Here is a 16,128-nt window from a genome sequence, read left to right on the forward strand (position 1 = left end):
TGCTGTGAGGCCCCTTTAATTTGGTGAAATAGGCGGAAGACACAGGAATGAGAGATCCTATAATTGTATTTGGTTTGGTTCAAGTTTGTTGAGACTTCAGGTATTTACCCTTCAGTTACCTTATTGGCTCACTTTGTTAGTGCAATGAATATATATATATATATATATATATCAAAAGAAGTGTATATTTGGTTGTTTAATTTTATGATGAGTTTTATCTAAACTTCTTAACATTGTTAAATAAGTTGTTATTGAAAAACAATGATATTATTTTTGAATAAAAGTCGATGTGTTAATTATAAAACGATTGCAAAAGTAAAGACCCTCCGAACGCTATCTGGGGGCCTAACAGTATGGTCTGGCTAAAAGTTACAAGAGCAAGTAAGAACCAAAACCAAATGAAAATGCACAGAAAATGAAGAATGAAGGAAACCAGAACATGACCCATTGCGTATGCTGGAGCAGCAAACAAGGAATCAGGTGGCTCATTCAAAAAAGATAAATAACCTTTCCGAAGAAAGGCCGAGAAAAATATTGAAAAGGCTTCATGAGCCTAAAAGAACATTGGCCTCCAATGAAATAGGAAATCAATATAAGGAAAAGTATCCCGCAAGATTTGAAAATCCCAAGTCATTGCTTTGGTTTAATAAAATAAAAGCCTTGTCTGTCAAGACCTGAACGAAACGAAGTGGGTCATGAGAACCTAGGAACATGAAAAAGAAAACCATACAAACTGATATAAGAGACTCAAAAGAAAGATGAAGAAACCAGACACGAGGACTACGAAACCAAAAGCTGCAGCGTCGGAGCGCCTGTTTCTGGACCTTCACGATGCTGCAATCCGTAAAGGTCATTGGAGGAATCATCCTAGCAAACGAGACTTTTCCGTTGAAACCTCGTGAAACCCAGAAGGCAGAGAGTGCTCCGTTTGTTTGTCGCTGAACAAAGCAAAGTTTCCGCTTGCAACAAGGAGAGCTTGGCAGATTAGCAGCAGATCCATTTGAACCAGCAACAAAACCAAGATCAGCAAACGAAGAGTGACTGAATTGGAGAGCGAACTGCATGATGCTGGAAAGTATTAGATGAATTCGAGTGACCTACATCGTGATCGTGGACATGCGCCAGAAGTCATTGAGCTTGCTCTGAAAGATGAACGTAACGCGACATATACTCAGTTGGTGGTCCCAGACTGAATGTTTTACTGGGTGAAGGAGTGCATAATTGTGCAGTAAAAAAGAGTGAAGAACTTAAAGCCCTCAAGTGAAATTGTAAACCTCTTAGAACCATTTGATGACGTCTCTGATGATGAAATTAAACTCGGCAGAGTAGGTACGTGGCAGCCAAAGAAAGTATGAAAATTTCCAGCTGTTAATAAATTAGACTGATCAGATTTCAAAATAGACAGCTGTGAGGTCACCCTGAGATGATCTTGAGCAGACGGAGATGCTTGAACATCTTGGCATAATTTAGATCTCTTAATCCAATCTAGTCCGTCCAAGGCAGATGCTGCCTCCCTCTTGCGACAGCTAGGCATTTCAAAGTCTTCAGCCACGAAGACACTTGGCGAGGCAACCTGGACTAAGTTTTCTTCATCACCGACTCGCGAAGTCCAAGCTTCAGAAGCATCCAAGAATGTTGATGAATAATGAAATCCTGTTGGGTCTGGTGGATCTCTAAACATCGACGGTCTGCAATCCGAAATGACATAAGAAGTGACCAATGACTCCTCTTGAAGGTGTTTTAAAAACCAAGATCTGGTGAATGAAATGAATAACTAGGAAGTAGATACGCCAGATTGTTGATGAACATGCCCAATGCAATGACAGTTGAAACATAATCTGTTAATTCGTTCATAAAAAATGAAGAACTCAAATTCATACCCGTCAGGAAAGAAAAACACCCTGCAGCTTTAAAGGCTGAGCAACGTCCACCAAAGCTCGGAATCTCATACCAGATGAGTCCTTAGAACAGTGGTCATCAAAAGAAATAGAAGTTCCCAAAGAATTACCAATCAAAGAGGCAAAATATTCGGAGTAAAACTGTATTGGTAACCCGTAGAGATTGTTCCGAAGAGGAACATGAAGCATGGGCTGCCAACGTTGCAGGATAATTAAACAAGCATTGATAACCCAACGTCCACTTTGGAGCATGAATTCTAGATCATAAGGGCAATTGAAAGAGAGCAGGAAACAATTGGCTGAAGACCGAACAACTTGTACATCTCCTCGTAAATCCCAGAACCGAGATATATAAGCCTGCAAAGGATGGAAGCGTCTTTGGTCATGAACTTCAGCAAAGAGGTAGTGAGCTAAGCCCCAATCACAGTTAAGAAGACGTCTGTCTAAGATAGTAGTGGAAAGAAAAAGCAAGGAACGCCACAATCAAAAGAGCAAGGCCGTCACCAACGGAGCTGATAGTTCAAACCAAGTTCGACAAATTAGTCTAACTAGGTTTGAAAAAATTCAGGAGCTTGGCCCAAATATCTAAATTTTTTTTATTTTTTAAAAATATATAAAATATAATAAATATTAATTAATTTTTTATGTTTTAAGTCATTTAATACTAAAATATCATATATTTGAAATTTATATATTGTTTAAATATAAAAATATATTTTTATAAAATAAAATAATTAATTTTAGAATAAAAAATTAATTATATATAAGTATTAAAAATAAAATTCGAGCATTCAGATTGCATGAAACCTAAAGGATATGTTTATTGAAAACTTATGCTTTTGTTCTTATTCATAAATCAATCTAATTAATATTAGAATAATATTTTTTATGTTTGAAATAAATAATTAATAATTAATGCTTTAAACACAAAAAAGTAAAACTATTTTAAGACAAGAAAACTATATAATAAATTATTTTAAAATATTTTAAAGAAATATTTTAACATTAAAAATCATTTAAGTATTGAAAAAACATATTTTATATTTTTATAAAATAAAGTAATTAATTTTAAAATAAAAAAATTAAAACAAATTTTAAAAATAAAATTTGAGTATTCAGGCTACCTGAAGCATATGTTTATTGAAAACTTATGTTTTCACTGTTATTCATTAGTCTATCTAATTAATATTATAATAATATTTTTTAAGGTTTGAAATAAATAATTAATAATTAATGCTTTAAACACAAAAAAAAGAAAAATATCTTAAGAAAAAAAATAACTATACAATAAATTATTTTAAAAATAGTTTAATAAAATATTTTAACTTTAAATATTCCAGCTTTGCTGGAAAATTTGGCTTGTAAACATAAAGGACAAGAACTGAAATTCGAATTTTTTTTGAAATAAAGTATGTTAAATATCTTAAAATAAATATTTAATGTCTTAAATTAAAATATTTTGAATGTTCTTCTTTTTTTGGTTTCATATATCCTTCTATTAAAAAAAATCATGTTTAAAATATGATTGAATAGTGATGTGAACAACTATTCCAACAAAAATTTGGAGTTGGTTCGTCACATTGTGAAGGATTGGACAGTTTTACTAAACCCTACCTTGTTAGTAATATTTTGAATGTTCTAATTATTTATTTTAAACCTTGAAAGTGTTAATTATAATTATTATCTAATTAAAATATGATAGTAGTTAAAATATAGCCTTTGAATATTAATGTGTAAACGATCACTTTCCAGCTTCCATGAACTTATTCAACGGGATTAAAAAGCAAGAAAAAATTTGGTAGCATCTTAAAAGAGAGAGAATCAATATGAAAGTTGATAAAATTGAGGGGCTAAAATGAAAGATATTTTAAAATTAAGAACCAAAGGTACACCAATCTCTGATGGTTGAGAAGATGGTATCAATTCTGAAAAGCTGCGAGCAGTGGCTCAGTATGGCTCATGAGGAAGGACATTGTGTTTGTGCCCTTCCATTGCCGTGAAATTGTGCTTGCCTGTGTCAAGCTGGACAGTTCTGGCCTGAGTTTTCTGCAAAGCATCTATCCCATTGCTATGTTAAGTTTCTTAAAATCTTCTTCACGAGAATGGACCAACCCTACATTTTTATTTATTTCTTGATTTAGTTTCCTAAATCTATAATTGATAATATGGGTGAACCCATGACTCATAGGATTAGCCCATAGCAAGTTATGGGTTTGGTGGGGCGAGTTAACATAACTCTCATTTTGCATGGGTTGTATTTTTACCAATTAACAGTGCTCACTAACCCACCAATATAAAATAATTTTTATATTTATTTTTTTACATTTGAAAATTATAAATTCATTATAATTAATGTTAAAAGTTTTATCTATCATTAATTAGTAGCATCACACAATTAAACATGAAATATAATTAACTTGTAAAAGTTTATAAGATAAAATAAAATTTAACATTAATTTGAGTAAAGGTTAGCGAGTTAAACTTTTTTTTTAATAGCTGAGAAATTTTGAGTTTATTGAAATAAAATATAATAACAAAGATGATATAATGAAAAATAAAGTTAGGATTTATCCACAACTTGACAACTTAGTGACTCATAATTTAAAATAAATAAATAAATAAATGACTATATTGCTCTTGCCTATTTGAAAATATTTTACTCAAATTAAATTGTAAAAAAGTCTAGGTTGGGTATATGCTACACTAATACATTTGACTAGTCATGAATTTATAGCTATTTTAGGTAATTAAATGTAACAGGTAATAATGACAGTAGATAATAAGTACATAATTTAAATTATTTTAATAATTTGAACAATAATGAAAGTTTGCGAATTAAGAGAATGATTCTATGATTCTTTCTTTTATATATATATATATATATATATATACATGCAGGTCAATCCATAAATTCACGGGTTAGCCACCGCGTGTGCTGTTGGTTCAAATTAACCATCTCGTATAAAAATAAACTCGTTTTTTTCAACTCAATTTGCCTTTTTTGCGGACATTACCAACTCTATCTAAATCTTTATAACCAAATCTAAAATCTCCCTCAAACATATTTACATATTTGATTTAGTTTCTCGGAATTAAGTATTCTTCAAACAACCACTCTAAGTTAATATTATCATTATAAACTCTTATCTTTTAAGTAATTGAATTGATTTTTTATTTTTATATAAATAAAGCAAGTCTAGTAAAGAGATACTTATCCTGTTTCTTCCTTCATATATTAGGATTTTTTTTTAATCAAAAAAAGACGCGTAAAAGATGAAATGGAGTTCCACTATTAGTCAACTTTTGGCACGGAAATGCGTGCGCCCCATGTTGGCATCAGAACCCGATATGACCGCAAGCGCAAAATGGGTAACAGACTCTCCGTTCCTTTTCTTTTATTTCTGTCTTCTTGTGTTTTTTTAAAATCACACCATCTAAAGAGCATGAATTTAACTTGGATGACTAAATTATGGACATAATTAGGTTTAATCCATGTACACAATTGCATGAGCATATATTCGGTGCGTGGAATCAAATAATCATTATATATCAGTGTTATCACCATCTTCTTCCATTGCAAGATCCAAGAAAGCTCCATGGAAGAGTTCTGGAAAGACATTAATCACGTTCCTCTCATCAGTCCCCACTATGTTCCTTCCTCTTCCTCCTCATCACCCTCTCCTTCTCCTTCTTCAGCCTCCAAGCTCCATGGATTCCTCGCCCAGCCCCCTCGCATTGACTCGTCTTCTTCCTCTTCTGCTAATCCCAAATTTGCCTCCTCCGCTTCTCTTGTCCCTTGCTCCACCCACAAGAGGCTCTCCGAATCTGACTGCGACAGGCGAAGCAAGCGTATGATCAAGAACCGCGAATCCGCTGCTCGATCTAGGGCTCGCAAGCAGGAAAATATTGCTTCTTCTTCTTCTTTCCATTCTCTCGTTTCTGAATTCCTCTTGCCTTTTATTTCTGCTTCTCTGATCTTCTTTCTTTCTGCAGGCTTACACGAATGAGTTGGAGCAAGAACTCGCTCTCTTAAAGGAAGAGAATGCGATGCTCACAGAACAGCTACAACGGGTAGGCTCTGTATATATTATATACGTTCTGTACAAAACCGTGTGTGATGATCAAGGTATTGTTATTGTTATTGTTATTGTTATTGTTATTATTTTGGTTGGTGTTGTAGATGGATGATGCTCCTACAACGAGCGAACAGAAGCTGAAGAAGCCTCCGTCTCGAACATTGACTGCTCCATTTTAAGAAATCTTAGCTTGCAAGTTCCGGCCTTGGTTTTGTACAAATCCGAATGTCTGGGAGTGGATTCTCTGCAGCCATATTTTTATACAGAGTGCTTCAGATTCGGCTGCACAGAAGTCTGCAAAAAAATTAGCTGCAAAGGATTCATTTCCTTATGATGATATTGGAATTGATGATGGGTTCTGTGATGTACTTGGCTACTTGCTGCTGTTGTTTATAGATCATCTTTCAAAGAAAAGGTCAATAGATATATGTACCATATTATTTGTCATTTATGTCAGTATTAGTATGCCGTTAGATACTTAGATCTTGTGTGTTTTGTTATCAATGTGTAAGTCATGATGTTATTTATTAGTTGATGAACAAACTTTTGCTATTGCGTAAACAATTATTATACGTACTGATTATGATGCGCTATATTACTGTAAAAAAAAGTATGCGAAATATAATACAATGGCATTGTCAAAAAATAATAGAACGAATTGAGTAATTGATATATATATATATATATATATATCTATCTGTGAACAATAAACCTCTTATTACTGTTGACAAATCTTAATTCTAAGAGTTGTCAGGTGTTTAGGCATGATCACTTTCACAAATGCCATTTTTTTCATATACAAAACTCCGGTATAAATCCTATTCAAAGAGAAGAAAAATATGATTTTAAGATTAACATTAAGAAATATTTATAAAATATTATTATGGAGATGACTCTTAAAAAAAATCTAATAATTTGTAAATTTTATATTTATAGGTGAGAGGAGAGGGGCGTCATAGAATAAAAAATAATGAGAATGATGGAAATATTTTATTATTTTTATAACTAAAGGACATTATTTGGCTAATCATAATAAATTTATTAAATGAATAAATAATAAGAAAATAATTGATAGAGTGGGATGAGGGGGAAGCTACCAAAAGTGTACGAAGCTAGTCTGAAAGCAAAAGTGAAAGATGGGACACTTTGTCCTCTTAGGAACATTTTTTTTTTTGGTCAAATGTTCTCTTCCCAGCATGCTGCAGTCAAACATCACCATGTCTCTTTTATCTCTTCGCTTGCTTGCCGCCCTTTTTCCTCTTCCCCAATCTTAACCATTCATCAACTCTGATTAAAACAAATTTATTCAATATAATAATATTAATAGTCATAATTAAAAAGTAAAAAGAGAGAGAGAGAGTGAATAAATAGAGAGATAGCCTTCATTTCTTCTCCACATTCTTTTATCTCAGGAATTTATTTAGAATTTAATGACAACTTTTAGATAACTATTTGGCAAAGATTCAATTTTTTAAATAAAGTTTAAAATGTAAATATTGTAAATAAAAAGTATACTCACTTATTTTTGTAACTAAATACTCATTCAATTTGTTTGATATGAATTATTTTGCAAAAAAAATGGATAATATGCCAATGAATTTTGAGATATTTGCCAAGGATTTGTAATTACTATAAATCACAATTAGTTTCAAATTATGTGCAGTGCTGAAAAAATATATCTACTTATAAATAAAAATCAGTATTTCTACTTTGATCGTGAACTTCTTGTGTGAATTCATAATCTCCCCCAGGATCTCTTCCTTCCCAAATGTTGTTTTATGGATCAGTTTCCTTTATAAAACCAACTTTGAATGTCACACTTTTGAGTGTTAGTTGGTCATAAATGATAGTTTTAAGAATTTTTATTCAGTCTTTTGCTAATAAACACCCTTTTTATTGTTATCCATTTATTTAGGAAGGAATGTTCTTATCCCTGCAATTCTAATGAGCTCGATTTTTTTTTTAAAAAAAGGGGGGGTCAAAAGACTTTTTAATTTTGTATTCTTTTCATTTACATGTTATCTTTAATAAATTTTATAAACCCATTTACATTTTTCTCTACTTAAATTTATTAGAATCTATCCTCGCGTCTATTTCCCTCGAACGAAACAAAGGATAAGCGTATCATATTGATGGGGACTCTGGTAGTATTACCTGAATAGCTTGACAGTATTAATGAAGGATAAAACTTGCATGGTTTGTTGTCATTTTGTTGTAATGAGACAAGTCTTTCCATCCTGAACTAGGCCATTTAACTCAACTTCGTGGTGATGATTATGAAGAAGAAGAAAAAGAAAAAGAATAAATTGAATTTTACTTGATTGGCAGATGCTTTTGATATGTAATATTAGGTTAAATAGAATGAAAGAATAGGAAACAAATTTAAAAAAAAACATAACTTTAATTTTCTATACTTTATTTAAATTTTATTATAAATTCCTGTATGTTTTTATATTTTAGATTTATATACTTTTATTTTTTTATATTATGGGTTCTTCTATGAGTGATGTAATGGAGATATAAAATATCTGAAAAATAAAAATATGAGGATTTAAAAAAGGTGCAAGAACTTAAAATCATATATTTTTTTCTTTTTTTAAAAAAGTAAGAAATGTAGGAAGAAAGGGGCGAAAGGAGATGATGGGAAATGAGAAGGAAGTGGGAGGTAGTGTGGGGAAAGGACAAGAATAATGGGGAAGGGTCGAGTCAGAGATTGAAACGTGGCAGTGCCAGCTTGGAGCACTATGTCACTTCCACTGCATCGCATGTCAATTCACACTTGTCAACCACTCTCATCTGATCTCATCTCCATATTCTCTCGTCCTTCTCCCCTTCTTTTGCTTTGTTTTTGTCCCTTCCTCTTTTTTCCCCTTTTCTCCTGTTTTCTTCTCTTTTTCTCACTCCAACACTTTCTCTTCCCCTTCACATGTGACTTAAATCTTACATGCCAAATCTAAGTCTAATGCATCAGTCACCACGCCCACACAATTTCCCCCCGGTTACGAGGAGGCAATAATTAATGGGAGAGTGCTTGGAGGTGAAACAAAGGGCTTCTTTGTAAAGATTAGTCTATATTACAAATCATTTTCATAAACCCTTTATTCAACCTAGCATTAAATGTTTTGGCCAAGCACATTTAAGAATAAATTTCTAAATGCATGCTTTTTACATATAATACAATTCCAATTAAAGAGTTAATTAGAGAATAGGTGAGCGCTAAACTTGAACTGTGGAACTCTTGATGAAAAAACATGGGAAAAAATTATTTAAAATGATTATTTAATTTAAAAAACGGATGAAAGTACTAAAAGGATATTATCTAGGAGTGAACGAGAAGGGTTGAGGAAATTACCTTTAGCACCCACTAAACATATGCAGATGGGAAGGGTGACCAAAAAGAAGATTCTAGGAAGCTACCAAATAGTCTTATTTATATGATAGAGAGAGAAAATTAATTTTAATTATATTTATATAACACCTTATTATTTTTATATTTATCTCTACTTTTTTATTTTTATTAAATGCGGAGGCTGAAAATCATAAAAGGAAAATAACCAGACTTTCTATTAATTTTGTTTACATTGATTTGGGGTGTAGAAAGAGAAAGTAGATTCTCTACCCTTAAATAAACTTGTTCGATGCAGGAAGTGCCTCGACTACTTTCCTTTCTACTCAAGCATGCTGAAACCGATGTAAAAAATAAATTTTTTATGTTGACAATTGCTAAAACAATCCTAAAACTAGTGTAAAAGTCTGACTGTTTTATTAACTTTTTGTTCGTACGTTAACATCATGAATGAGTGTTCATACTACGTAGAGTTGATTGTCTTTCATGACGATGAAATAAGAAAAGTTTATGCATGTAAGTTAATAATTAAGAATTAATAATTTGTGAGGGAATTAATATTTTTTACTTTAAAATCGAACTCTCAGGTCTTAGTTTTAAATAAGTACTCTTATTCTTAAATAACCAATAAACTTTTAAACTATTCTTGTATATATATCTATAAAGTTTTACTTAAAAGATTAAGTGTTTGACTTGATTTTAATTTTATAATGATCCTTTATTTTACTTAAAAGATACCTCGATTGATTTTAGAATAAAAAATTTAAATTCTAAGAGCCTTTATAATCGTCTAATGTTAAGGCCCTTATTCTTTATTCTAAAATAACTTATTCATGTATTTGATTCTTATTTTCAAGGAACCACTCTTTTGCACATTTGGGAATAGCACTCATTATTTTATGAATAGTGTTTTCTTTTCACAAAAGCTGTTACTTGATATTCCATTTTGAAACATCCTAGTTTATTGAGGAATTATTTAAGAATAGCTTCCCTTATTCTCAAATAAAGTTATTCAATTCATCATATGTGTAAACTTCTTTCAATATAAGAGCGATATTTCAAAAGAGTCAATCTTGTGCGTCTAATAGTTTAGTTTTTCATTATTTTAGAATAAGCTCACTTATTTCAAAATAAGCATAAAGATTTATTCTCTATTTTGTGACTGCTTATACGTCTCTCTCTCTTTCTTTATCTCTCTCTCTCTCTAAATATTATTTTCACTTCTTATGAGTTGTGTTAGCTTTCTATTCATTCTAAAAACCTTCTGAGCACAACATCGCAGGTTAGATTCAATACTTCTTGATTATTCAAAAAATCCTTATTCCTAAATAGTCTTTATTCTTTAGAAAATAAACTCTCACCTAACTTTGTTATAACATTTAGTGCAAAGAGCCATTATTTTTTCTTACTTGATATGGGAGAGAAACTAAGCTTTAAAGCACCATGCCATTGTCTATTTTCTTGAGACAACTCAGAAGAGAAAAGACGATGACTCTGATGATTATATTTATGAGTATGATGGATCATTCATAAAAACATTATATAAAGGCGCATTTATGAAGACGATGAACAAGAACGAATACTTGAATTATCACATGGGCTATTTCATTTATTTTTTTTACCAATTTTCTAAATTTGTATTCATTACAAGTGAGCTTCGTTGATTGTAAATGAATTCTTTTAAAAAGCATTTGGTAAAAACAGTCCATTCTTAAACTTACTTCATTTATTTATAATTTTTATTCTTGAAATAGAGGATTTTAAATTTGGGGAGCTTGATAAGGTTTAATTATTACTTTTTGTAAGGGGAGTGATGCAAACTTAAATGTAAATCTAAGATTGTGTTGAAGCAACTAAGAATCTGAATTAATCTTGATAAAATTAGTGGAAAAAATTTCAAACAATATTCGGGGATTAGATGTAAGCTTGAGTAATTAAAACCAAATGAAAATAAGTGATCTAAGCAAACTTCTCTTCATCATTCTCTATTGTGATTGGTAATATTTTTCTAAACTCATATGTTTAAAGTTATTTAAATTAACCAAATTTCTATTAAATCCAATTCACCCCCTCTTCGAACTTTCTTTGACAACTTGAAATCCAAAGTTACAATAGCTAGTTCCAACTGTATTTGTTGCACATTATTAACATAATATTCTCTTACACAAAAAGCCTTAAAAAAAGGGTATTTTCAGAATTCAAATATTCAAAACCACCGAAATTAGAAAATAAATGGTCGTCATAAAGGACGCTAGCTACTTATCAGAGCAACAAAATCCCATATTATTTGCTCAAAAAAAAAATCCCATATTATTCAATTAATGGAGCATGCCTGAACACGCGCACACAATTGAGCGTGCGTGCGACCGTGTCCTCTCGTTTTCGTCGTGGGCTGGAGAGGACGAGGAAGTGTGTGTTGGCCTTCACCTTCATCGTAAGCTCATGGACTTTTAGCAAATGGGCCTTTAGGTTTGCGAGTTCGGCCGTTCAATATCACGTGTAGAGTTCAAACCCTTTATCACGCCCACCCTTTATGCTCTGTTTGAATGGAAGTAAAATATGGGAGAAAAAAATATAAAAAGAAAATAAGGAGAGAAATAAGTTTTTTTTCAGTTTAAATGAGGAAAGAAAAGTGAGATGAAAGAAAAATGAAGGAGAAAAATGAGACGTGAGATTCACCACATTTTCTCTCTATAAGTGGAGAGATTTTGAAAGTAAGAATTTTATTCCATTCTCTGCCCCTCCTCTCTCCCTCTCTCATCCATCATTTTCACCCCTCTACTAAAAACTCATCATCTTTAAACCAAGTACTGGCATCATATTTTGCCTAGGCATGTTCTTTCTCAACCTAGGTAGCTTCAACTACATCATCATACACTCTTCTTTTTCAATTTCATGGTAACAATCGGGAAAAGCAACTTCAATAATTGGTGTATAATTTTTATTTTATTTCTCTTTTCTAAATCCTTTTGCTATTGAATTCCAGTTCGGTAGAATGGTTTATAATTCTTTTATTTTAATTTTAATAAATTATTCACTTTTAATTTTTAAATAAAAAATATATTTTTAGTAAATTATTTTTTTAAATATGATAACATGAAAAATATTTTTAATAAATAATATGATTTTAAATTATTTTGGTGAAATTAGTTTTAATACAAATTTTTCCTAAATTTATTTTTATAAATAATTATATGAAATATAATATATTTTGATGTGAGGGCATTATAGTCTTTGTAATATTTGTTCATTTTCTTTTCTCTCTATTTTCTTCTATTTATCAAAACACAATAAGAGATAATATTTTTTTTTCAATTTTTTTCCTTTTTTATTTTCTTTTCTCTTAACTTTTTTTCTTACCTGTCTTTCTTGTGAAGGACTGAGGATCCAAAGATGGGTTTCCCCAGTTTTGTTTTTGATATATCCCAGCTTGAAACCATAATTGGATGTGTTGCTTCATGTACCAATTTAATATTTCCTTCGTTTTACATTATAAAATATTTTTAAAAGAGATTTAATATTTCAAAATATAAGATACATTGACAAAAATAATATTTTATTAATAATATCTTTTTAATATTATTTTTTAATATATTTTTTTCTTAATATTCTTTCACAAATGATAATGGAGTATTGAATTAAGGATATTTTTTATAATTTATATTTTTATTTTAAAAAAATAAAGTTATAAAGTGTATTTAATAAGTTTTATTGATATGTGTGATTTTATTTAAAAATATCTTAAAAATTAACATAAAAAATAGTAAAATATATTGTTTGTGACTTGTGAGAATTGTTTGACCAAAGAGAAGACTTATGAAAATTGCAAAGTATAATTTATGTTAAATTGCACCTTCAATTCTTCAATTTTACATTAGGTTTTATTTTGGTCATTTAATTTTATGAAATTTTTTTTTCAGTTGTGCAACTTTAGTACCATTACAAAAATTCTTACATTAAACTTTTAAATATTAACAAAATATTATTAAATTTAATTCTTTAAAATTATAATGATTGGAAAAAAATTATTTAAAACTAATAGTGTTAGTGTTAAAAGAGTGAAAAGCTACTTTCTAAAATTAAGAGATCAAATTGAAATTCTATATAAAATTAGATGATAAAAAAATTTATACAAAAAATGATGTGTTTGTTAAGATGGTCGATCGGGGCAAACCAAACGCGCAATGGCTATGAAATGTTGTTGGATATTTGTTTCAAAATGACTATGTCAAAGGATTCAAATTTTATACAAAACTCATCTGAATAATTTCAAAAATTTTAATTACTGCCGAGAGTTAAAAGTTATTGTCACATTTTGATAGCAATTTCCCAAAACTGTTGAAGTAATTTCTTTTGCAACTTTATTATATCATGTCCTTAAAATTTGGTTGCTACTTTTGATCCATACTTTGAGACTTAAGAGTAGTTATAATCCTATTGTCAACTTTGTCAAGTATAAGCTTCTGACGTAATTTTCCAATGACCTGGAAGATCAAAATGTTCATGCAGACGCCTTCAAGGATAGATGCAGCTCTGTGTATACAACGTATTTACTGTTAAAATATTCATTTTGAAGTGCATTCTCGTGGACCTTGTGAAACAGAGGTTTCTTGAAATAGTTTTCAATCGGCAATGGACAACCAGTCAACTACTGATATAGCCTCACTACCTAATTACCAAATCGATAACAGAGATTCAAGAGACGTATTTAGAACTGAATGCATCACTGTATGTTCAAAGGTAGATATGAAAGAAATTTTAAGTACAATAATAACATGTAACCCCCACGAATTATTTTATTCTTTCTTTTTGGATGCATGAGTGCATACAATATCACTTATCCTAAAATCACACGCAAAGAGTTTGATTATACAAAAAAGAGAAAAAAAGTGATAATAAGTGTATTAAAGTGATATGAACCACTTTGACACCCCCCCCCCAAAAAAAAAGCGATATGAACCACATGCATACATAGTCAATTTTTGTTATCACTTTTTTCTGAATGTGAATGTATCACGTTAAAATCACGCCCAAAGAATCGAATTTTGTTCACCAATAGCACAAGTTAGGGGGCGAAATAAATTCCATATGAACAGGATCGAGCTGCAAAAAAGGAAAAAAAGAAAGTCTGTAATTCATAACTTCGGAGAAAATTAAACGATTATAGCAGCCATTTTGATTAAACGGCTGTAAATTCTGATATTAACATTCTTCACCATCAGCAATTCTTTACTAATATCCACTTGTTCTTTGGCACCCATAAAACATCACAGATGGGTCCATTTCATCTAAGCTTCTGCTTAGTCTTAGATCATCATATTCAATATAATCAAAACTTGATGAAGGAGCAGTGCCCTTATCTGGACTTGAACTCATTATTAGAACAAGATGGATCATTCAGATACCAGCAATATGGAAAGAAGAAAACCATATTACCATATCCTCAGTGAATTCTGCAGAAGCAAGAGACTTGTTCTCTTCTGCTACCATTGAGAAACGACACAGAGGACACGTTTTGTGGCGACCCTTATTAAGCCATTTATCAACACAAAGTTTATGGAATCTGTGAAAGCAAGGAAGAACCTTCGTATCGTCTTTCTCCTTCAACCTTGACAAGCACACGCAGCACCAATCAATTTCAATCAACCTTGGTGCTTGGTCTGCTGATTCACTCGCAATTGCCTGCTTCTGATTGATCTTGTGCGGCACAAGACCAATAAAATCGAACACGAGCGAAACCAGGCCTGTAAGAGTCATTTTGGTTCAACGAAAGCCAAAGATGTCAATCTGTGCTAAGACTCTTATAATAAGGCATATAAGCTATTGATTAATTTATTGTAGCTGCATCACAGTTGATTACAGTCTTCTTATTTAGTCACAATGTTAGTTTTTTGCTTGGTTTGAAAGGGTGGTTGGCTGAGGTGTGACAGCTTCAGTGTTCCAAACACGAAGCGGTTACACCAACAGAGAGTGTTACTCTTGACCTATATATATATTACGTTATTTCTCTTAAGGGAAAATTTGCTCCAAGTTACGTAACGCTTGAAATTAAGCATAGTAGTAGCCAGCATGGGTTAATTAGTTGTCTGTTTTCCTTATAATGTCTCTTTCATTCTTTTCCAAGTGTTATTGAATTTGACATTTCAGAGCTGTCCCAATATCTTACCTACTTGTCAGCTAAAAGAATCAATGCATCTCTTTGAAAAAAAAAAAAAAGGAATTAATGCATCATTCATCACACAAATATTTAAGAAGGGCTTCGTAACAAGTGAAGAAACCAAGTGTCAAACCCAGTGGGATAAGGGAAAATTATTGAAGCTGCAACTGCAAGAAGGTTGATGATTGGACATAAAGGGGGAAAAAAAAAAGGGAAGTATACTAATATATGATATTTCCATATAAAACTTGAGTGCATTTTCTAGGAAACAGATATTAGGAAAAGAGGTCATAATAAGAACATAGATCAAACCACAACTTCAAATTTCAAATGAGAATTAAAATGCGTGAAATTAAAAATTAAATTAAGTTGGGATGTGGACCGTCGGAATAATGATAAGGACCTCCATGGAATCCATTCTACATAAGCCCAAAAGGTGGCTTGACCCAATCAAATAATACATACTAGGCACACCGGCCCGATATGATATGGTGGAATAAAGCTATATGTTCCACTTCTATGGGAAATCGAACGTTGGCCACGCAATTTCGTCTGGCGTATCAGATTAAACAGTATCACGTGGTCAACCTCATTTAGTAGAGTCGGGTAAAGCTCGTTATTGTTATTGTACTAGATCAGGTCACGCTGCCT

The 16,128-nt window shown here is 31.3% G+C and overlaps 4 protein-coding genes across 5 annotated transcripts in view; 2 read left to right on the forward strand and 2 right to left on the reverse strand.

The window, feature by feature from the left end:
* Nucleotides 1–16,128, forward strand: part of LOC129312155 (NEP1-interacting protein 1-like) — a 70,340-nt gene that overhangs the window by 27,656 nt on the left and 26,556 nt on the right. The gene's annotated exons all lie outside the window — the stretch shown is intronic.
* On the reverse strand, nucleotides 417–2,422 carry LOC129312159 (uncharacterized). Its single transcript, XM_054954771.1, has 3 exons — nucleotides 1,881–2,422; nucleotides 1,275–1,688; nucleotides 417–1,142 (listed from the first exon to the last, which is right to left on the reverse strand). Exons 2-3 carry the CDS (start codon nucleotides 1,679–1,681, stop codon nucleotides 1,079–1,081), a joined length of 471 nt encoding a protein of 156 aa, XP_054810746.1. The 5' UTR covers nucleotides 1,682–1,688; nucleotides 1,881–2,422; the 3' UTR covers nucleotides 417–1,078.
* LOC129312161 (bZIP transcription factor 27) lies at nucleotides 5,403–6,513 on the forward strand. Its single transcript, XM_054954774.1, has 3 exons — nucleotides 5,403–5,793; nucleotides 5,888–5,969; nucleotides 6,079–6,513. The coding sequence occupies exons 1-3, from the start codon at nucleotides 5,495–5,497 to the stop codon at nucleotides 6,151–6,153; spliced, it is 456 nt and encodes a 151-aa protein (XP_054810749.1). The 5' UTR covers nucleotides 5,403–5,494; the 3' UTR covers nucleotides 6,154–6,513.
* LOC129312163 (E3 ubiquitin-protein ligase RHA2A-like) lies at nucleotides 14,068–15,143 on the reverse strand. 2 transcript variants are annotated; one of them, XM_054954777.1, is made up of 2 exons: nucleotides 14,904–15,143; nucleotides 14,068–14,423 (listed from the first exon to the last, which is right to left on the reverse strand). In XM_054954777.1, the coding sequence occupies exons 1-2, from the start codon at nucleotides 15,075–15,077 to the stop codon at nucleotides 14,370–14,372; spliced, it is 228 nt and encodes a 75-aa protein (XP_054810752.1). In that variant the 5' UTR covers nucleotides 15,078–15,143; the 3' UTR covers nucleotides 14,068–14,369. The 2 variants fall into 2 exon arrangements, with proteins under 2 accessions (XP_054810752.1, XP_054810751.1); XM_054954776.1 differs by having other exon boundaries at nucleotides 14,071–14,423; nucleotides 14,757–15,143.

Source organism: Prosopis cineraria, unplaced genomic scaffold (assembly GCF_029017545.1).
Source record: "Prosopis cineraria cultivar Desert tree isolate PC_DT_omini unplaced genomic scaffold, ASM2901754v1 PC5, whole genome shotgun sequence".
NCBI lineage: Eukaryota > Viridiplantae > Streptophyta > Magnoliopsida > Fabales > Fabaceae > Prosopis > Prosopis cineraria.